This window comes from Neofelis nebulosa, chromosome 7 (assembly GCF_028018385.1).
Source record: "Neofelis nebulosa isolate mNeoNeb1 chromosome 7, mNeoNeb1.pri, whole genome shotgun sequence".
In the NCBI taxonomy this organism is placed as follows: Eukaryota; Metazoa; Chordata; class Mammalia; order Carnivora; family Felidae; genus Neofelis; species Neofelis nebulosa.
In genome coordinates this window covers 119,325,417-119,348,404 of record NC_080788.1, presented here as the reverse complement: position 1 = coordinate 119,348,404, position 22,988 = coordinate 119,325,417, and the positions used below count along the sequence as shown (strand labels likewise).

The 22,988-nt window shown below is 37.9% G+C and overlaps 1 protein-coding gene across 2 annotated transcripts in view; it reads right to left on the bottom strand.

Moving 5' to 3' along the window:
- Window positions 1–22,988, bottom strand: part of RBM25 (RNA binding motif protein 25) — a 58,635-nt gene that overhangs the window by 29,723 nt on the left and 5,924 nt on the right. The window contains exons 1-6 of one of the 2 annotated variants that reach the window (XM_058739548.1): window positions 20,978–21,094; window positions 20,745–20,865; window positions 13,939–13,988; window positions 12,205–12,372; window positions 6,555–6,612; window positions 606–766 (exon numbers count right to left, since the gene is read on the bottom strand). In XM_058739548.1, coding sequence (XP_058595531.1) covers window positions 606–766; window positions 6,555–6,612; window positions 12,205–12,372; window positions 13,939–13,988; window positions 20,745–20,865; window positions 20,978–21,019 — 600 coding nt within the window. In that variant the 5' untranslated portion in view covers window positions 21,020–21,094. Of the gene's footprint in view, window positions 1–605; window positions 767–6,554; window positions 6,613–12,204; window positions 12,373–13,938; window positions 13,989–20,744; window positions 20,866–20,977; window positions 21,095–22,988 lie in introns of those variants that run through there. The other variant, XM_058739549.1, reaches the window with a different exon arrangement.

The following is a 22,988-nucleotide window of genomic DNA, read 5'->3' as shown; positions in this document are numbered from 1 at the left end:
GTACCCAGAACCTGTGTGATTCTTTTTTTCTTTTAGTTTATTTTTATTTATTCTGAAAGAGAAATAGAGAGCAAGCAGGGGAGGGACAGAGAGAGGGAGACGGAATCTGTGCTGACAGCACAGAGCCTGACGTGGGGCTCCAACTCATGAACTGTGAGATCATGACCTGAGTCAAAGTCAAGAGTTTGATGCCCAACTGACTGAGCCACACAGGTACCCCAGAACCTGTGTACTTCTAAAACAGAGGGCAACTAATTAAAATTGTGTAAGCTGAACTATATTTTGTTGTACTTACTTACAAAGCTACCTTAATGAATTAGCTGTTAGGAACAGTCTGTACCAGTGTTTTTTCTGGCAACTTAACCTTGTCCAGCCTCCCTCACTACCTTTATCCTAACCTGGAACAAGCAAACCAACCATCATCTATCCCCTATGGGTAGATAAAAGACTTTGATAAACTGCAAAAATACCCTCCTGCTTTTAGCCACAAGTACATATTATAATGAGGATGATCTTGTGAAGCCCCATATTAGATTCCCTTATAAGAAGTACTTACACGGAAAGAGCACAGTAAGCCTAAAAAGACAGCACTATAAAAAACATACCCCATTAGAAGCTTTCTTTTTTGCTTTCCATTCATCCAGTTGTGCCTTTGTCTTTGCATCAACTTTAACAAGTAGTTTCTTCTCTCCAATCTGCAGGTCATGCAGTAACCTGAGCGCACGGAGGGTAGATTCAGGTTCCTTATACTCACAGAAGCCAAAGGCTAAAAATGGGTGTAAAGAATTCATCAAATATCAATAGTTATGAAAACACAGTATTTATGGAAAATTAAAATAATTAGAGACCAAATGTTTTTAATACCAAGATTTTTCACATTGTCACTCCTCTCTTTCCTTCAACTACCTTTGATTTTTTTTTAACACCCTCAAACCGAAAGAAAAAAAAAAACAGGAAAGAAAAATTCTAATCAGGGAAATTGTTACTTATTAGAAGTGCTGATAAAATATTTAGCAGAACCAGAAAATTTCATAATGGAGTCTTTTAATTATTTCCTGAATTCATTCCACCCAGACTTCCTAACAGTTAGCAACAATTATATGACATCAGACTGCTTGAACCTGTTAAAGCTCTTTTCAACTCTGAGTCGTGACACTACAAAAGTACTGAACTTTTATCCTAGTTATGAGTCTAATTTTTCTGTGTCTGTTTCATTTTAGTAACTACTCTAAGCATTATTACCATGACTTTAAGCCAGAGATATTAAAACATAAATTTTAAAAGAGTAATCTAAAAATTTAAAGCAAAAAAACAAACGAATCCAAATATGTATACAGTTAAGGAAATAACCACACAGAAAGGAACTATTCTGAGTGATTTTAAATTTTTTTTCTTTTTAAAAAAAAATTTTTTTTTAAATGTTTATTTATTTTTGAGAGAGAGACAGAGTGTGAGCAGGGGAGGAGCAGAGAGAGAGGGAGACACAGAATCCGAAGCAGGCTCCAGGCTCTGAGCTGACAGCACAGAGGCTGATGTGGGGCTCAAACTCACAAACCGTGAGATCATGACCTAAGCCAAAGTCGGACACTTAACCGACTGAGCCATCCAGGCACCCATCTTCTGAGCGCCATTAAAGCAGTAAATTTGACTCTAGATTTTTTAGTGTGATATATCATAAAGACAAAAGACCTGTCAACAGAAAACTTCTATCACCATATTGCTGATGAGTGTAGATGTTATTAGTCTTACATTGTTGCATATGAAATATGAGATGAACCAAGCCAGTAATTATTTAACAGTCTATCATCCCAATGTCCTTGAAACTCTAGATTCTCGGTATGGGAATACAGATATAACAGAAAAGCTTAAATAAAAACCGTTTAGTCCTGAATGTGAATTAACATGCATTGGAAAAATGTAAAAGCAAAGACTAATAAACAAGTCTTGTAATGAATATACCTAATTGCCAGCTTGTGATTTTTAAAGCAATTTACCACTAAAAAAAACCAGAGTTCCTTAAAGAAATGGCTGACCCTAAGTCTAGGACAGAAAAACTACTAGATAAGCTTAGATTCCAGATTCCAAATAACAAGGTAACTATTAAAAACAGGCTGGCGACAAAACCATTGGAAATCCAACTTGCAGAGGCGACTTAAGACAATTTAAGCTTCACTAGCAATAACGACAATAAATTCTTATTAAGTATAACAACGAACCGAATAGGCTTCAATCCTTAAGTTCACAATGGTTCTTTAAAAAAAAGTCACTGACGGGGCGCCTGGGTGGCTCAGTCGGTTAAGCGTCCGACTTCGGCTCAGGTCATGATCTCACAGCCCGTGGGTTCGAGCCCCGCGTCGGGCTCTGTGCTGACAGCTCAGAGCCTGGAGCCTGCTTCAGATTCTGTGTCTCCCTCCTCTGACCCTCCCCTGTTCATGCTCTGTCTCTGTCTCAAAAATAAATAAAACATTAAAAAAAATTAAAAAAAAAAAAAAAAAGTCACTGCTGGGGTGCCTGGGTGTCTCAGTCTGTTAAGCGTTGGACTTTGGATCAGGTCATGATCTCATGGTCCATGAGTTCAAGCCCTGCATCGGGCTCTGTGCTGACAGCTTAGAGCCTGGAGCCTGCTTCACATTCCATGTCTCCCTCTCTCTCTCCCCTCCCCAACTCATGCTCTCTCACTCTCTCTCTCAAAAATAAATAAAGGTTAGGGGCGCCTGGGTGGCTCAGTCGGTTAAGCGGCCGACTTCGGCTCAGGTCATGATCTCGCAGTCCGTGAGTTCAAGCCCCACGTCGGGCTCTGTGCTGACAGCTCAGAGCTTGGAGCCTGTTTCAGATTCTGTGTCTCCCTCTCTCTCTGGCCCTCCCCCGTTCATGCTCTGTCTCTATCTCAAAAATAAATAAAAAAACGTTAAAAAAAAAAAAAAAGTTAAAAAAAAATAAATAAATAAATAAAGGTTAAAAAATTTTTTTAATAAAATAAAATAAAATAATAAATTAAAAAAGTCACTGCTAAAGAATGTTGAGGACACAAACTGATTGTTTTGAAAAAAAATCAAGGAACCAAAGCATTTACCCTGTTTTCCTTATATCAATTATACCTCTAACCAAATACTAGATGGAGATAGAGGTTTATTCTTACAGCAGTAGTCTAATAAAGACTTTTTAAAAATGTTTTTTTAACATTTATTCATTTTTGAGACACGGGGGGGGGGGAGAGAGAGAGAGAGAAAGATAGACAGACAGACAGGGTGAGTGGAGGGGGGGGGCAGAGAGGGAGACACAGAATCTGAAACAGGCTCTGTGAGATCATGATCTGAGCTGACAGACACTTAACTGACTGAGCCACCCAGGTGCCTGATTTATTTTCCTTTTCTTTTCTTTCTTTCTTTCTTTTTTTTTTTTTTTTTAAATGTTTTGGGGGTCACTGGGTGGCTCAGTCAGTTAAGCGTCCGACTCTTGGTTTCAGCTCAGGTCATGCATGTTCTCATGGTTGGTGAGTTCAAATCCTGCATCAGGCTTTGAACTGACAGTGTAGAACCAGCTTGGGATTCTCTCCCTCTCTCTCTGCCCCTCTCTCACTCATTCCCTCAAAATAAATAAAAACTTGAAAAAAAGTATTAAAAATTTTGTTTAATGCTTATTTATATCTAAGAGAGAGAGACAGAGACAGAGAGACAGAGTCAGGGCAAGTAGGAAGGGGCAGAGAAAGACACAAAATCTGAGGCAGGCTCCAGGCTCTGAGCTATCAGCACCGAGCCTGACACAGGGCTTGAACTCATGAGCTGTGAGGTGATGACCTGAGCCAAAGTCGGACACTCAAGTGGGACGCTTAACTGACTGAGCAACCCAGGCACCACAAGAAGATTTATTTTTCAATGAATGAGTGATAGTAGTCCTCAAATTAGACTAGCGCATTTTGCAATCCTCCAATGAATAAATCAATCCAGGAACAGACAATCAACAGCTGCATCTCAAACCACAAAAAATTTTTAATTAAAAAAATAATAATAATAATAATCCAGTGTCTGATGATAGAAGAACAATACCTTTAGAAAATTCTTATAAATAAAAGCATCAAAAAAATAACACATATGAACTCAAATCGAAGTCTCAAGATACAACTACCAACCAGTTTACATAAAATACAGAAGACAGGGGCGCCTGGGTGGCTCAGTCGGTTAAGCATCCAACTTCGGCTCAGGTCATGATCTCACGGTCCATGAGTTTGAGCCCCACATCGGGCTCTGTGCTGACAGCTCAGAGCCTGGAGCCTGCTTCAGATTCTGTGTCTCCCTCTCTCTCTGACCCTCCCCCGTTCATGCTCTGTCTCTGTCTCAAAAATAAATAGACACTGGGGCGCCTGGGTGGCTCAGTCGGTTGGGCGTCCGACTTCAGCTCAGGTCACAATCGCGCGGTCCGTGAGTTCGAGCCCCACGTCGGGCTCTGGGCTGATGGCTCAGAGCCTGGAGCCTGCTTCCGATTCTATGTCTCCCTCTCTCTGCCCCTCCCCCGTTCATGTTCTGTCTCTCTCTGTCTCAAAAATAAATAAACGTTAAAAAAAAATTTTTTTTTTTAATAAAATAAAATACACATTAAAAAAAATTTTTTTTTTTTTTTTTTTTTTTTTGGGCGCCTGGGCGGCGCAGTCGGTTAAGTGTCCGACTTCAGCCAGGTCACGATCTCGCGGTCCGTGAGTTCGAGCCCCGCGTCGGGCTCTGGGCTGATGGCTCGGAGCCTGGAGCCTGTTTCCGATTCTGTGTCTCCCTCTCTCTCTGCCCCTCCCCCGTTCATGCTCTGTCTCTCTCTGTCCCAAAAATAAATAAAAAATGTTGAAAAAAAAAAAAAAAATTAAAAAAAAAAATTTTTTTTTAAATAAATAAATAAATAAAATAAAATACAGAAGACAGAGAAGCACTGGCATATTATTCTGCGTGGAGCTGCAATCAGCAAATCTAGACTAAAGAAACACTACTGGGAAAATGACAGTTTCTTCCACAAATAACTGCAAAGGAAAAGAGAGCGAGAACTTAAAATATTTTTAAAAAGTCTTAAAAATATGCCAGCCAACTGCAATATGCTGACTATGTATAGATCCTGAATTAAACAAAACATTTAAAAATTGGTATTTGTAAAAAAAAAAAAAAAAAAAATTGGTATTTGTGACATCTGAACACTGACTTACAATATTAAGAAAAATAGTTAATTTTTGAAGGTCTTATGATAGTATTTTCAGTAAATTTTTAAAAAAACTCCTATCTTTTAGAGATACACACTAAAATAGGATGAGTGCTTGGGATTGCTTAAAAATAATATATAAAGAGGGGGTGTGATGGGTGCTTGGGATTGCCTAAAAATAATATAAGGAGGCGGTGCCTGGGTGGCTCAATGGTTAAGCATCTGATTCTTGATTTCGGCTTAGGCTGTGATCTCATGGTTCGTGAGTTTGAGCCCTACATCAGACTCTGCTCTGAGAGTGCAGAACCTGCTTGGGAGTCTATCTCCCTCTATCCCCTCTGCCTCTCTTTCTCAAAAATATTTTTAAAACAATAAATTAAACAATAAATTTAAAAATAACATAAGGAGGAAATGGATAGGGTACAGGTTAAGCACAATTGACCATGAGTTGATAAAGCTAGGTGATGAGTATGTGGAAATTCATCACACTACTCTAATTTTATATACGCATGATTTTTTCCATAATAAAAAGTGTTTCAAGAATGTACATCAGTCGGGTGCCTGGGTGGCTCAGTCGGTTAAGCGTCCAACTTCAGCTCAGGTCACGATCTCACGGTTTGTGAGTTTGAGCCCCGTGTCGGGCTCTGTGCTGATAGCTCAGAGCCTGGAGCCTGCTTCAGATTCTGTGTCTCCCTCTCCCTCTGCCCCTCCCCTGCTCACGCTCTGACTCTCTCTTTTAATAATTAATAAACGTTAAAAAAAAAAAATTAAAATCTTTAAAAAAGAATGTACATCAGTCATTAAGCATCTGACTTCGTCTCAGGTCACGATCACATGGTATGTGAGCTCTGGCTCTGCATCAGGCTCTCTGCTGTCACCATGTGGAGCCTACCTCGGATCCTCTGTCCCCCCCCCCAACTCCCACCCCTCCCCTAGCCTCCCCCCACCCCCTGTCTCTCAAAAATAAACATTAAAAGAAAAGAATAATGTACACCAAACAGGTGCTTTTACCAAGAAGATAGACCAGCCTGCTTCTAAGACAAACAGGTCATCTCACCATCAGTTCTCCTGCTTCCTTCCTAAGTTCTAAGTGTTGAATGCTAATCATACACTCCTGCTCCGAGAAAAACAGACTTTTCAAAACAATACTGTAAAAAAAAATCTGAATATTTTTTCCTCTCCTACCTCCTTCCTGTTAATGCTTTTCCACTTTATAATCTCAACTCCCAGCTAAATCTTTCCAACTACCTTTAATCCTATTCCAGTAAGAAGGAAGACAAAGAGTGCGAACAGAATACTCCATGGTTAAGGGAAATGAGAGTCAAACATGTAAGAAGCTATCTATATAGCTTAAAGTGATCTTAGTAAGAATTACCTACCTTGAAGTTTCCCAGATGCACCTTGTACTCGCTTCCAACTCAAAACCAAGCCACATTTCTTCAAAATAAAAAACAAAAAATGATCATTACCATTTAATAAAATAAATTAATTTGTAATAAAAATAAGAACACAATCATATTTCCACCACGAGAAAAATAAAAGAAAAAAATCATACCAGCTATTAAATTTCTTAAAATTCTCTCAATTCCCACAAGCTTATTATATAAAAGAAATATATAATACATCATTTAAAAGAAAAATAATAAATTCTTACAGATTCTCTTATTTGCAGAAAATTGGCTACCTTTTAATAGAGAAATTTTACAGCATTATTTACCTTATCCAAAATATATAAAACGCCAAAATTACCAATATCATAATATTTAAAATAAACTATAAAAAATTCAAGTAAATTAGTCCGTAAAAATTATGTTTTAAAACACATGTATATACTATAAACAACTTTTTAAAGATTTTTTTTAAGTAATCTCTATACCCAATGTGGGGGCTCAAACTCACAACCCCAAGATCAAGAGTTGCATGCTCTACCCAGTGAGCCACCCAGGCGCCCCTATATCATAAAAGTCTTTTAGTAACATGGGGAAATGCTTGATAAGGATACAAAAATAACATGGGACATGAAATTGCAAATATACAATAAGACTTTATGCAACGAAAAAAATTTTCGATAAATCAGAAATATGAGTGGAGCAGGTTACCTGAAGAGTAAAACATTATTTTGTTTACTTGCAAAGTTTTTAAACATTATTTCTAATTATTAAAGTAAAAGCTAGAAGGTTAAAAAAAAAAAAAGTTATTTGTGGAAAATGGTAACTGAAGACTGCCTGTCAAAACTAAGAGAATGCATGTATTTTTCACATCTTCCTTCACAGAAAACCAATAAAATGAAAATCAAGGAATATAAAAGATAAAAACCCATGAGATCAAACATTGCAGGGGGAAACGGCACCAGAACTCAACAAAATTTTAAGAAGACAAAAGGCAAGGGGAGCCTGGGTGGCTCAGCTGGTTAAGTGACCAACTTCGGCTCAGGTCATGATCTGCCCACCCATGAATTCGAGCCCTGCGTCAGACCCTGTGCCTGTGCCTGTGCTGACTGCTCAGAGCCTGGAGCCTGCTTCAGAGTCTCTCTCTGCCCCTCCTCCACTCACGCTCTGTCTCTCAAAAATGAATAAACATTAAAAAAATTTTTAAAAGACAAAAGGCAAATGGAAGGATGGGAACTCATTCAGCGTATCAAAGAAAGCCATAACTCCCAAGTGTTAACAGATGAAGATACTACTGAGAAAGAATTAGGTTAATGGATTCTACAAAGCCAAGTGGACCTAGACTAGAGGTAAAAGGTGCGTACAGTGGAGAATGGAGTTGCAGCATGAAGCTGAATAAAAACAGGTGCTTGCTTGACAATATGAATATGGAACAATGAAAGCCTCAGAGTTCTTTTCAAGCAACTACTCTAATCTCCACCCCCAGAGAAGATAGCCTGCTATCTTTATAAGAAACTATACTATCCCCATCCTCAGGTAAAGACAGAATGAAGTTATGAAGAAAGTGAACAGAACAGATATGAAAGATCAGGAAGGGATACAGAATGGGTAACAAGGGCAGCCAACCATATACTCACTAGGCATGAAACCAATCAACTGATGGCTAAATTACCCTACAATGATGTTCAACATTTTACAAACCCAGCATTTCCACACAAAAAGACTTTTAATCCCTAACTCTTAAATGTAAACAATCAAGGATCACTAGACATTTAAGGCCTTAAAAGAAAAATAAGGGGTACCCTGATGGCTCATTCAGTATAGCATGCAACTTGATCTCAAGGTTGTGAGTTTGAGCCCTGCATTGGTCACAGAGCCTACTTAAAAGTTAAAGGGGAGGGGCGCGTGGGTGGCTTGATAGGTTAAGCGTCCGACTTCGGCTCAGGTCATGATCTCACAGCTTGTGAGTTCCAGCCCTGTGTCAGGCTCTGTGCTGACAGCTCAGAGCCTGGAGCCTGCTTCAGATTCTGTGTCTCCCTCTCTCTCTGCCCCTCCCCTGTTCATGCTCTGTCTCTCTCTGTCTCAAAAATAAATAAACGTTAAAAAAAAAAATTAAAAAAAAAAAACAAAAAACTTAAAGGGGAGCCCTGGTGGCTCAGTTAGTTAAGCATCTAACTTCGACTCAGGTCATGATCTCACAGCTAGTGAGTTCGAGCCCTGCATCAGGCTCTGTGCTGATAGCACAGAGCCTGCTTGGGATTCTCAATCTCTCTCTCTCTCTCTCAAAATAAACAAACTTTAAAAATAAATAAAAATAAAAAGATGTTTCAAATAGAATATATACATTATCTCCACACACTTGTACACAAATATTCACAGCACCGTTATTCACGACAACCAAAAAGTGGAAACAACCCAATTGCCCATCAACTAATGAATGGGTAAACAAAATGAGGTATGTCCATCAGATGGAATATTTGGCCATAAAAAGGAACGAAATACTGATATAAGCTACAATGTAGATGAACCCTGAAAACATTAAGTAAAAAAGAAAAGACAAAACACAAAAAGCCACACATACCCTATGATTCTCTGTCTATAAAATACCCAGAATAGGCAAAACTACACAGACAGAAGGTAGGATAGTGGTTGCCATACGCTGGGGAGAGAAGAGAATGGGAAGTGACTTACAGGGTACAGGTTTTGTAGTTGGGGTGATGAAAATGTTCTAGAATGAAGTTAGTGGTGATGTTTGTACAACTTTGTGAATATACTAAAAACAACTGAATTATTATGAAAGGGTGAATTTGAAAGTATAAGTATTATGTCACAATAGAGATGTTTTTTTAAAAAATGTCCTCCCAACATTCCTTTGGAAAAAAGTTGGCATTATCTTGTAAAACTGAAGATAAACAGGCTGTAAGACTCAGAAATTCCACTTCTAAGAGAATACATGACAGAAGTTTTTTCATGTTCACTGAAGACATGACATTACCAGTAATCATACAGCAAAACATAGTGTTAAGAAATAGAAACAATACATAAGACTATCATTAGAAAATTTTAAATTCCAGGTCATGATCTCTTGGTTTGTGAGTTCAAGCCCACATTGGGTTCTGTGCTGACAACTCAGAGCCTGGAGCCTGCTTCGGATTCTGTGTCTCCCTCTCTCTCTGCCCCTCCCCTGCTCATGCTCTGTTTCTCTCCCTGTCTCAAAATAAATAAATAAATAATTGATTAATTTAAAAATTTAAAAAAAAAAAGAAAATTTAAAATTCATGGTACATTACTACAATCCAATGGTACATAGCAATAAGTAAACTAAAGGTGTATATATATTAGGTGAAAAAAACAAGTTATGTAGTACAGAATTAAAATTTAATTATAAATTTTCTGAATATATAAATATGTAATTAAAGTAAGAAATACACACATGAATGATAAACACCAAATTTAGGATAGTGGTTTACCTCTGATAATTACCTCTGTGAAAAAAGAAGTGGGAATTGGGGCCAACTGTAATGATTTATTTCTTAAGAAAAAAATCTAGAGACAGTATCACAAAATACTGAATCTGACGAAGCTAGGTTTTGTGGTGTTTATTTCCTAAACATTTTTTTTTTTTTAATTTTTTTTTTTTTAACGTTTATTTATTTTTGAGACAGAGAGAGACAGAGCATGAACGGGGGAGGGGCAGAGAGAGAGGGAGACACAGAATCGGAAGCAGGCTCCAGGCTCCGAGCCATCAGCCCAGAGCCTGACGCGGGGCTCGAACTCACGGACCGCGAGATCGTGACCTGGCTGAAGTCGGACGCTTAACCGACTGCGCCACCCAGGCGCCCTCCTAAACATTTTTTAATTCAAGGATCATACACTCTACAAAACAGAAATGGCAATAAAATCAAAAAGGAGAAGATTTTAAAATCACTTCTTTAAAAAACAGAGGAGATTATGGAGGGAGAGAGTACAGGCACTGTTGTTTTTTATTATAAAATCATTATTATTTCACTTAAAGTGCATTTATCACCAGGATAAAATTTTTAATCTTTTTTTTTTGTTTATTTTTGAGAGAGAGAGAGAGAGAGAGAGAGAGAGCGAGCATGGGACAGAGCATGAGCAGAAAGGGGAGAGAGAGAGGGCGACACAGAATCTGAAGCAGGCTCAGGGCTCTGAGCTGTCAGCCCAGAGCCCAACATGGGGCTCGAACCCACTAACAAGCGAGATCATGACCTGAGCCAAAGTCGGAAGCTTAACCAACTGAGCCACCCACCCGTCCCAGGATAAAAGTTTTTAAACTAAGAAAAAAAGAAAACCAATGAGGCAACTGGATGGCTCAGTCTGTTAAGTGTCTGACTTCACCTCAGGTCATGACCTCACAGTTAATGAGTTCAAGCCCCACATCAGGCTGTCAGCACAGAGCCCACTTTGTATCCTCTGCCCCTCTCCTGTCCATGCTCTCTCTCTCAAAAATAAATACACATTAAAAAAAATTTTTTTTAAACATCAATGTCAGGGGCACCTGGGTGGCTCAGTCAGTTAAGCATCTGACTTTGGTTCAGGTCACGATCTCACAATTAGTGAGTCTGAGCCCTGAGCTGGGCCCTGCGCTGACAGCTTGGAGCCTAGAGACTGCTTCAGATTTTCTGTCTCCCTCTGTCTCTGCCCCTCCCTGTGCTCGCGCTTCTCCCTCTCTCTGTCTCTCTCAAAAATAAACCTTTTTAAAAAAATGTCAATGTCATGAAAAACAAAAACAAAACAAGCAAACAAACAAACAAGCAAAAGACAGGAAGCTATTCTGTATTAGAGAAGATGTCTAGGGGCGCCAGGGTGGCTCTGTGGTTAAGCATCCAACTCTTGATTTTTGGCTCAGGTCATGAGGCTCAGGTCGTGACCTTATGCTCTTATGAGCCTCATGTCAGTCTCTGCCCTGCCAACCAAGTATAACAATTCAGTACAATGTATAATCCTTGACTGAATCATAGATAAACAAAATGCAGCAATTATGGAGATTATTGGGAAAATTACATATGAACTGTAAATACATTCAGTTAACAATATTATATCAGGGGGAAAAAATACTGTATCAGCCTTTAATTTTTTTTTTTTTTTTTTTTTGAGAGAACGCACAAGTGAGCAAGGGGCAGAGAAAGAGGGAAAGAGAGAGAATTCCATAAGGGGCAAAGACAGGGAGAGTGGGAGTGGGAGGGCTCAAGCTCATCCCCAGTGAGGCTAGAGCTCACCAACCTTGAGATCAAGATCTGAGCCCAAGTCAGATGCTTAACCAACTGCATCCCAGGTATCCCAGCCTTAAATTTCTTAAGTATGATGATAGTTTTGTGATCATATAGGAGAATGTCCTCCATCTTAGGAAAAACAGGAAGTATTTAGAGATGAAACATCACGTCACAACTTAATCTCCAATCATTCAGAAAAAATGTGTGTGGGGTGTGTGTGTGCGCGCGGGTAGAAAATAAATGTGGCAAAACAAAATTGTGTTTCACTATACTATTCACTCAACTGTTTTGCAGGATTGAACATTTTCAAAATAAAAAGCAGAAAAGGATTATTCAGTCCTTTCTGCGTTTTCATAAATTTGAAATCGATAATAAAACTTAAAAATTAAAAACAGTTTAACACTTACAGCAAGGAGCTGTCTTATAAGCATGTCTGAAGCTTTCTCAGAAATGTTGCCAACAAAAACTGTAGTAGTGGGACCACAATTTTCATCATTTTCTTTAGCCTTTAAGCCTGGATGATCCTTTCTTGCTCCCAAATGCTTTCCAACCATGGACACAGTGGGTACTAAAACCTAGAGTGAAAAAAAGGCAGTAAAATTGGACCTGGCAATTAAATTCCCATCACGTTTAATGTAACATTAAGCTAACAACAATTTTTAAGTAGTGCATACACAGCAATTAGTAAAGGTTCTACATACCTAATCTAAAGCTCCTATCATTTTTCATTAACACAAAATTATCTGCGACAAGTTCTATATTAGATAACCTTTCTTTTAAAAACAACTTGGAAAAGAAAATAAAAATAACTTGGATGGAAATTTCTTTATACTTAAGACCTAATTCTTAAATGTCCACGACATCATAAGTCATTTAAAATTATCAAATATATCCAGTACTCTACTCTGTACAAACATAAAAGCAAATTTCAATTATCCCTGCTAATCCTCTGACAAGAGTATTCAAATACTCTCACAGCATTCTCCAAAACTTAAATTTTACCTTTATCAGTTGCATTTTTTACTTTTCCTTTGTAACTTTCAACTTCCCAGAGAACCAATCTCACTCATTTTTACATCTGAAACTGAATTTAGCAAAACATCCACAGAAGGCACTGAATAAAGAGTGGTGAACTAAGGGAGCTGCTCCAAACCCCAAGTCCCACCTTTTCCTAGGCTGAAATGCAAGACAGTAAGTACCTGTCAGGTGGAGGTTTTCCAAAATACCCCAACAATGGGTATCTGATCCAAGAAAAATTAGACCTCCCCTTGGTCTGAAGAACTGTATCTTCTTAGTGGTCGGCCTCACAGCAGATTTGTTTCCCCACAGAGTTACCATCTCCTCTTTAATATAGGTAACACCTCCTTCTCCCTCCCATTTCAAAATCCACAGGTAGAGAAACAGTTGAAAGTAATGAGATCTACCCTCCCTCATAGAATTCCAAATGAAGCTTCATAGTCTACCAGTTAACTCAAAGAAAAATTCTGGCTAAATAACAGTTAAGAGGATTATTATTTACTCATGTGTAGTAGCATGTTAGCATTCTTAATGAAGATGCTGAGAATGTACAAAAGCTTTGATGAATGTGAAGAATTAAGGCTTAAGAAGACTGAAAATGAAACAGTTTAGCAGAGTAAAGGCTTCAATAAAACTTCACAAAGCTTAAAGATACCATAACAGACAACAGAGAAAAAATAGGTTGGAAGGGGCTAAAAATTAGGTAGGTATGAGGAAAGAATGGAAATATATTCAACGCAAATTTCACTTCAGAATTTAAATTTCTGCTAAGATCATTCCTACAGTATTTTTTCTTTCTTTTATGAGATTGCATGTCAGATCATTCTCCCATCTCCCAGGACCAAGACAAAATGAGAGAATGGTGAAAAAACCAATGTCCTAAATCTGAAAGAACAAGTATATGAAGAGTGTAGAGAATACGAGGGAAATCATAAAACTATTTAGGGAGCCTATTTTAGGGGCAACTGCATAATATGCATAGTTGAGTGAAAATGATACTCAAATACATGGATGCTCTCACTCCCCATCATTCTTTTAAACATTAAAATACTTTATCAAGTTGTTTAGCTTTAAAAGAAGTATTACTACTGTATCTCCTCATTCCTCCTTAAAATTGTACTTACAGTTGGAGCAGGTGCCATAATGCTCATTGGTACAGGAATCATTGGGGTCCCTGAGAAAAAAAGCATAATAAATTGTAAGAATACAAATATATAAGACTACATTCTATATCAACTACGTGCCACACCAACAGATAAAAATGCAGGACTAATGACAATGAAATATTGATGAATGCCTTATTTTCAAAAGCAATGGGACATCAGACCAGTCCATATAAACTTACATAACAACAAAAAAAAACTATTCAAAAAGCAAAAAGGCTGCCACAATATGCTTTTATGCTTTCGTCTCAGAAGTTTAAAAAACTCTATAGTTGTTGATTCATGTTCATCTGATTCAGTACATCCTGAAAGCCAGTAACTTACACAAATACAGGTTCACTTATGGGTAAACAACAGTATTAATGAATCCTTCAAAAGGTTAAAAAAAAAAAAGGTATCAAATGAGAAATTAATCTGGAAACCTAGATAGAATCGTGTTATTGCTGGTTCTTTAATAAAAACAAAAATCAGGGGCACCTGGGTGGCTTAGTTAGTTGAGTGTCCGACTCTTGATTTCACCTCAGATCACGATCCCAGGGTCATGGGATCGAGCCCCGAGTCAGGCTCCGCACTGTGTAGCCTGCTTTAAGATTCTCTCTCTCCCTTTGCCCCTCTACCCTGCTCACACTCTCTCTAAAAATTAAAAAAATAAGGCAGCCTAGGTAGCTCAGTCAGTGGAGCATGAGACTCCTAATCTCGGGGTCATGTGTTCAAGCCCCACGTTGCGCATAGAGCTTACTTTAAAGAAATTAAAAATAAATTAATTTAAAAAATTCAAAATAAATCATGCAAAAAATATGACCAGGAATGTCAGTCAGTGTCAAAGAAAATCTCTAAGACAAGTATCTGCTGCTCTGAAGGTTTAAGAGAGATTAATGGGCTATTACTGACATCGTAGTGAAATCTGCATTTTTGTTTTTAACTACATTGTTTACCAATCAATGGCTACTATATAGAGTGTCCTTGTGTATATAACTAATGAAATCTTACCATTTGAGTACTAAGAAAAAGAATGTAATGAGGGCAAAAATCAGTGAAAGATTTTGTCCAGTTTTCTAACATAAATTTTAAAATGCTTCTAAATACATCTCAAGAAGTTCCGAAGTCGCTCTTCAGTTCAAATTTAACATCAACTTAAAAGAATTCTCCAGCTAAGACTGGTAATAAATTCTTAAACATTTAACATTATCCATTTCTCTTCCAATATAACTCACTTAAAATAACTTTTAAATGAGAAAAATCAGGATTCCTATCAATACACCAAAAGAGTATTACAAAAACGGAAAAAACACAGAAGTGCTTGGCTGGCTCAGTGGGAAGAGCATGCAACTCTTGATTTCAGGGTCGTGAGATCACACTGAATGTAGAGATTAAGCAATTAAACTTAAAAAAAAAATAAAAGACTTCGGAATCAAACCTGGGTTCAACTCATCGTTATGTCATGCCTAACTATGCAACCGTGGCCAAACTCTTAAGCTACAGTTTCCTCAATTGTAGTAAGGTAATCATTTCTTTGGAGTACCTATGAGACTTATGGAGATCATTTGTGCGCAGCACTTAAATACAGTGGATGCTCAAAACTAGAATTCATCAACCTATCTAAAGTTTTCACTTTGTAAAACAAAAAAATAAATCCTCCCCCCTTTTTATCAACTGTAATCTATATGGCACCTTTTCCATAGGCAAGCTGTTAAAGAAAAAGTCAGAAAGACATAGTAGAAAAAAAATGTTTTTTCCTTTTCTTTTAAAGTAACCTCTAGGGGTGCCTGGGTGGCTCCCATGATTGAGCATCCAACTTCGGCTCAGGTTACAATCTCAGTTTGTGAGTCCAAGCCCCTAGTTCGGCTCTGTGCTGACAGCTCAGAGCCTGGGGCTTGCTTCAGATTCTGTGTATCCCTCTCTCTGTGCCCCTCCCCCACTCTGGCTCTGTCTCTCTCTCAAAAATAAACATTAAAAATAAAAATAGTAATAATAATAAAGTAAGCTCTAAACCCAACATGGGGCTCAAACTCACAACCCTGAGATCAAGAGTAACATGCTCTACCAACTGAGTCACCCAGGTGCCCCATTGTTTGTTCCTTTTTAATAGTTACTAAAATTTGAATAATACGTTTCTTTTTTTTCTTTAATTTTTTTTTTTTAACGTTTATTTGTTTTTGAGACAGAGAGAGACAGAGCATGAACAGGGGAGGGTCAGAGAGAGGGAGACACAGAATCTGAAACAGGCTCCAGGCTCTGAGAGCCCGACACGGGGCTCAAACTCACGGACCGCGAGATCATGACCTGAGCCGAAGTCGGCCGCTCAACCAACTGAGCCACCCAGGCGCTCCTGAATAATACATTTCTTAGCCCAACTTACTAAATTTCATGCAATATGAAATTCATAATAGAGAATGTATTACTACTCATTACAAAGATCTATACATGCTAAGTATACAAAGCGTGAACAGTGCAGTACTATGCTGTTTTTAAAAAACAGAAATAATGGGGCGCCTGGGTGGCGCAGTCGGTTAAGCGTCCGACTTCAGCCAGGTCACGATCTCGCGGTCCGTGAGTTCGAGCCCCGCGTCGGGCTCTGGGCTGATGGCTCGGAGCCTGGAGCCTATTTCCGATTCTGTGTCTCCCTCTCTCTCTGCCCCTCCCCCGTTCATGCTCTGTCTCTCTCTGTCCAAAAATAAATGAAAAACGTTGAAAAAAAAAAAAAATTTTTTAAAAACAGAAATAAGAGGGAGGGCACCGGGGTGGCTCTGTCGCTTGAGTGTAGGATTCTTGATTTTGGCTCAGGTCATGATCCCAGGGTTGTGGGATCAAGCCCTATGTGCTGAGGATGGAGCCTGCTTAAGATTCTCTCCCTCCCTCTCTCTCCATCACTCCCTTGGCTTGCATGTGTGCCCATGCTCTTGCTCTCTCTCAAAAAAAAAAAAAAAAAAAATTTTTTTTTAAATTTAAAAGAAAATAAAGAAAAACAGAAGCAGGGAAAGAGTATACATAAGCAAACACATCAGGATACGCATAGTTCATCTCTGAAGCGTGCACACTACAAACTGGTAAGAAAGGCTATGTTTGGGGAAGGGAATTCTCAAGAACTATGGGGAAAAAACTTTCTTTTTCTATATGCATATATTACTCTTTAGGGAAAAATTACGGTTATTTTTCAAATTTATTTTCTAATTTAATATAGAATTTGACCATCACACTTAAAAGTGCAATTAATTGCATTAATAAGAGAAGAAAACGATTCATGAACATGGGTTATGTGTGGTCTTGATTTACTACACGAGTTTAGCATACTATTTTATTATTTACCTTTTAAAGTATTGATGCTCTACAAAGAATGCACAATGAGTTGTAACTAAAGTCTGATTTATCACCCAAGTATATTTCCCTGAACAGAAATGATACTGTATGCTATTATAAATACAATCAGAATTAATAGTGTTATTCTGAATAAATGCCCACATTAGTATGGCAATGACCAAACAGGCAAGAAGAAACACTTACCATCTGGTTTCAGGAGCAGCTGACCCACCTTTTTTTTTTTTTTTTTTTTTTAATGTTCATTTATTTATTTGAGAGAGAGACAGAGACAAAGAGAAGACGTGAACAGGGGAGGGACAGAGAATCCCAAGCAGACTCCACACTGTCAGCAAAGAGCCCCACACGGGGCTTGAATCCATGAACCGTGAGATCACAACCTGAGCCAAAATCAAGAGTTGGACACTTAACCCAGGTGCCCCCTGCTGACCCATTTTAAAAGATACGCAGAGAGTAGTCTTAAGAGAAACAGGTTTGGGGCGCCTGGGTGGCTCAGTCGGTTAAGCGGCCGACTTCGGCTCAGGTCATGGTCTCACGGTCCGTGAGTTCGAGCCCCGCGTGAGCCTGGAGCCTGTTTCGGATTCTGTGTCTCCCTCTCTCTGACCCTCCCCCATTCATGCTCTGTCTCTCTCTGTCTCAAAAATAAATAAACATTAAAAAAAAAAAAAAGAGAGAAACAGGTTTCATTTATCTTCTACTTCCGTTTAATAATTTGGTATAATGTTCATCAGAAAAGGTTAAATTTAGTATTTGCTCTTTAAAAAAAAAAAGAGTTAAACTTTTTTTAAAGTTTATTTATTTTGAGGGAGAGAGCGCACGCACGCACATATACACACACACACACACACACACACACACACACGGAGAGAAAGCGCATGCGCACAAGCAAGGAGGGGCAGAGATAGAGAGGGAGAGAGAGAATCCAAGCAGGCTCCACACTGTCAGTGAAGAGCCCAATGCAGGACTCAAACCCATGAACCATTAGATCATGACCTGAGCCAAAGTCAAGAGTCGGAAGCTCAACCGACTGAGCCACCCAGGTACCCCATCAAAGGAATTTAAATCTTTTCTATAAAACCAATCTACTAGTAGAGAAATTAAGGCACTGATCTTTCAGTCATCTTTCCTGATTCTGAATAAGTGATTATGCTTCATTCCCAATCCCTTAAATTTCTTCATAAAGAAATTTTTTAAAAAGTAAACTATTCTTTCCTATAAAGCTATATAACACAAGGGTTTTGTTTAAAAAAAAAAAAATATCATGGGGACACCTGGTGGCTCAGTTGGTTAAGTGTCTGACTTTGGCTCAGGTCATGATCTAGAGATTCGTCGATTCAAGCATCATGCTCTGTGCAGACAGCTTGCTTCAGATTGTGTCCTCTCTCTCTGCCTCTACCCCACTCGCGTTATCTCTCTCTCAGCCATGTTTATCTTGTGGCTTTTCATACCTACTCCAACACTGCTATATACTTGCCCTAGGAGTAGGAGGCCTCAAAACTGAGTCCGTAGAATGTGTTGTGAATTAACAACCCATCTTATGAGCCAACTTCAATGTACTGTTGATCTCTCAACAGTAAAACACTGTAATTTCAAATAGATAATCCAATAGTTAAAAACAGGTCTCTGATATAAGGCTTCTCTCAAACAGGATGCCTGGGTGGCTAAGTGGTTAAGCATCTGACTCTTGATTTCAGCTCAGGTGCTCAGGTCATGATCTCACCGTTTGTGAGTTCGAGCCCCACATTAGGCTCTGTGCTGTCAGTACAGAGCCTGCTTGGGATTCTCTCTCTCCCCGTCTGCCCGTCCCCTGCATGCACTCACTCACTCTCAAAATAAATTAATTTTAAAAATTTTTAATTAAAAAAAAAAAAAACCTTTCCTCAAATATTTCTGGATTATTTACAGGATCATTTGCTGATTTCAGCAAAAAAGCAAACATAAGAAAAACAAAACTTTTCACATACAAATTAAGGACAGCTCTTAAGATACTGTCTTTTGGAAGAGAAGCCGATTTTGTATAAAAATTTTTCAGCCCTGTTAAAAATATCTGAACTACTGCCCATAAACCAAAGGAAAACTCTTACTCTCTAGGCCAAGCAATGTTAAGATGTACCTCAAGATAATGGTTCTCGCCTGCTTCGGATTCTGTGTCTCCCACTCCCTCTACCCCTCCTCTGCTCACACTCTGTGTCTGTCTCTCAATAATAAATAAATGTTAAAAAATAAAAATAAAAATAAAAAGATAATGGTTCTCAAATGTGGGTTCTCTTAGTTTTGCTTAAATAGATCCTTAGGATCCGCCTATGAACTTATTGAAAATAAACATTCCTAGGCCCCAGTACCTTGAGGATCTGAATCAGTGGGTTGGAGTAGGGCCTGAAAAAAAAAATTCTTTTTTTTTTAGACCTCAAAGAGCTTTGGAGAGAGGAAGCTTTTATATGGTAATCTGGAAAGCTCTTCAAAATATATTATCAAGCATAAAAAAAGGGGCAGAACAGTACATATAGGATGCTACTATACATCTACCTTAAGAAAAAAAAAAAAAAAAACCATTGGATAAAAGAATATATACTTGTGATGGCATATAATGTGTACTAAAAAGTATCTGGAAGAATAAAGAAACTAATGACTGTTTAAAACACTTTCCCTCTCAGGGCGCTTGGGTGGCTCAGTCGGTTGGGCATCCGACTTCAACTCAGGTCATGATCTCATAGTCCGTGAGTTTGAGCCCCGCATCGGGCTTTGTCAGCTCAGAGACTAGAGCCTGTTTCAGATTCTGTGTCTCCCTCTCTCTCTGCCCCTCCCCCACTCACGTTCTGTCTCTCTCTCTCTCAAAAATAAGTAAATGTTAAAAAAAATTTTTTTAAATACAAAAAAGTTAAATAAAAATAAGCTTCCCTCTTTCGGTAAGAGATAGTAGTAAGTTATGTAGGAATTCAAGGAAAAGTATTCACTGTATACCTTTTTGATGACTGAACCATACGAACGTACTACCTTTTTAAATTTTTGTTTAATGTTTATTTTTGAGAGAGAGAGAGACAGAGACAGAGTGAGCATGAGTGGGGGAGGGGCAGAGAGAGAGGAAGACTTGAGAATCTGAAGCAGGCTCCAGGTTCTGAGCTGTCAGCACAGAGCCTGATGCGGGACTCGAATTCACGAACTGAGAGATCATGACCTGAGCTGAAGTCGGATGCTCAACTGACTGAGCCACCCAGACACCCCCCTATTTTTTTTTTTTTTTAAATAAAGGGTTTTTTTGTTTTTTTTTAATCTCCCCAGATGAATTTGATACTCACCCAGAGATGAAAAGTACTGCCACAGGAAAATGATACATCACATTTACAAAAGGATGCTAACAGACATCTTTACTACTAACACATATCATTTTCCTAAAGTTAACAGTGTAATGATGAAACTGCAGGTTAAAGAAACAACAGTATCCACAAACTTACCTGGAGGTACAGGTGGAGGAAAACCAGGAAACTGTGGGGGTGGAATCCCTGGTGGGAGTGCTGGGATTCCCATGGGAGGGCGATTCAAATGAGGGGGAAAAGACATTCTTACTGCAGCGGTCTAAAGAAAAAAATCATGACAAATCATTTTATTTGAAATCTTTGCAATTTGATATGCCTGGTTTGTTGGCCTTCATTTTTAGAGTATCTGCAAAATTCTAAAGTTTTCTTACCCAAAGGAGTTGGCAAAGACCCTCTTTTCTCTGTCTGTCCATTGAGAATTTTTAAAACTTAGATCTTTTCTAAAATAAGTTCCCAAAATGTACACGATCTAAATTCAGGATAGACTCCTACAATCATGTGGGAATACATATAAAGGAAGAAAAAAATTTTGAGGTTCAGTTAATATCCAAAAATTAAAAACCAAACATCAACGAATCTTTTTAAACCAAACTCAGAATCCAGGAAGGTTATCTAACAGTTTTTTTTTTTAAGTGCTCTGATGCAGTCATTTTTTACACACATCAGCACCCTGAAAACTAAATGTACAAAGTTACGCAGTATTTGTTGACTCAATGTTGGCCAGTTCCTCAAGGACAAATGACTGTCTCAGTAAACTATAAACCTGAGGGGGAAGAAACCGCCTAACATCAGGTCACATGGTAACCATTCAAATATAAAGAACATAAAATTTGTGACAGTGAGAAAGATGTCATAATTTTTGATAAAAGCAAAACTCTTAACCATTCTTGAATGAAATTCAATGAATGAATGAAATTCAAGAAATCAGATGTTAGCATTTGATTTAATGTTAAGAACACACTGAATCGCTTCATTTGATTTATATTACTTAAAAGAAATTTAATTTTGTGTTTTAGCTAAATGAATGTATTTAAGACTCCTTTATGACCAAATTTTATATTTTCATCAACATACTTGAGTGTCCAGAACTATAAGAAAAAGTAGAAAAACAATGTGATGCCCTAGGAAGATCCCATGTACCAATTTTAAAAAGCAGCCAAAATCGGTGATCCCGTATCAGTGATGGCACTAAATAGTAGCAATTTAATGAACAGGATGTTTGTTGGATACTAGGAAAAATTTCACCTACACTCTACAACTGAAGGGGTCTAGAGTTGTTTGAAGCTTTTAAAGAACATTTGTACTATTTCTGTGTGTGTATTTCATACACTGATTTACTCACCCTTCAGAAGAGAGAAGATAAAAAGTGCATGTCTTCCACTTCCTCGCCCCCTAATCCCAACAGTTTGGTATATACCGTTGTATTCTTCTAAATAGCTTTCTATACACAAACTAACATATAATTATTTGTGCTTTTCTGCAAACAGTATAATCATACTATATTGTTACGTGCATTTCTACTTCATTGTCATTAACATCTCTTCATATCAGTTCACAAAGTTCTATCCCAACCTTTATAATGCAGTAAACTACCATAATACAGGTATACAATAATTATTCAATCAACAAGGATGATTGGCTCCACATTTTGCCTCTTACAAATAACATTGAACATTCTTAGACATACTGGATATATAAATCTATGCACCTGTGCAAATAATTTTATAACACAGCTTAGTACTGTATGTATCTACACTTTACCTCCAAACCATCCTCCAAAACTAATGTACAAATTTATATCCCCACCACCAATACATGGGTATGTATGCCCTTTCCTCAGATCCTCAACATCACTGGAGTAAATCAGTGTTTAAATTATAACAGTCTCATAGGCAAAAAATACTCTCATTTCAATGTGTATTTCCTTAATCACTAATGAGGTTGAGTATCTTTTTACCTGTTTATTAGACTTTTCTTTAAAACAGTCTTAGATAAGCATGTCCTTCAGGCTCACAGCTGTTCTTCCTCAGTGTTGACTTAATAAGTTAGGATAAGTTAGGATAATACAGGATTATTTAGGATAATTCTATAAAATCTAAATTTCCATTTCAGAAAACACAGTACACTTAAAATATTTACAAAGCTTTACAGGTAAAACAAATTCCTAGAATTTCATACACTTAGAAAATAAGGTACTGGAAAATGCTTTAAAATCTTAAGCATCAGCATAAATTAAAAAGGAAAAATGGAACTAATTTAATATTATAAATGTGTTGAATTTTTAATCTTTTTGTAATACTTTTTGCCCAAAAATAAAAACAAACATTCTACAGGAGGGGGCAGAAGTGCATCTCCTTTCAAAAGAGGGCTACTGTCCTACTT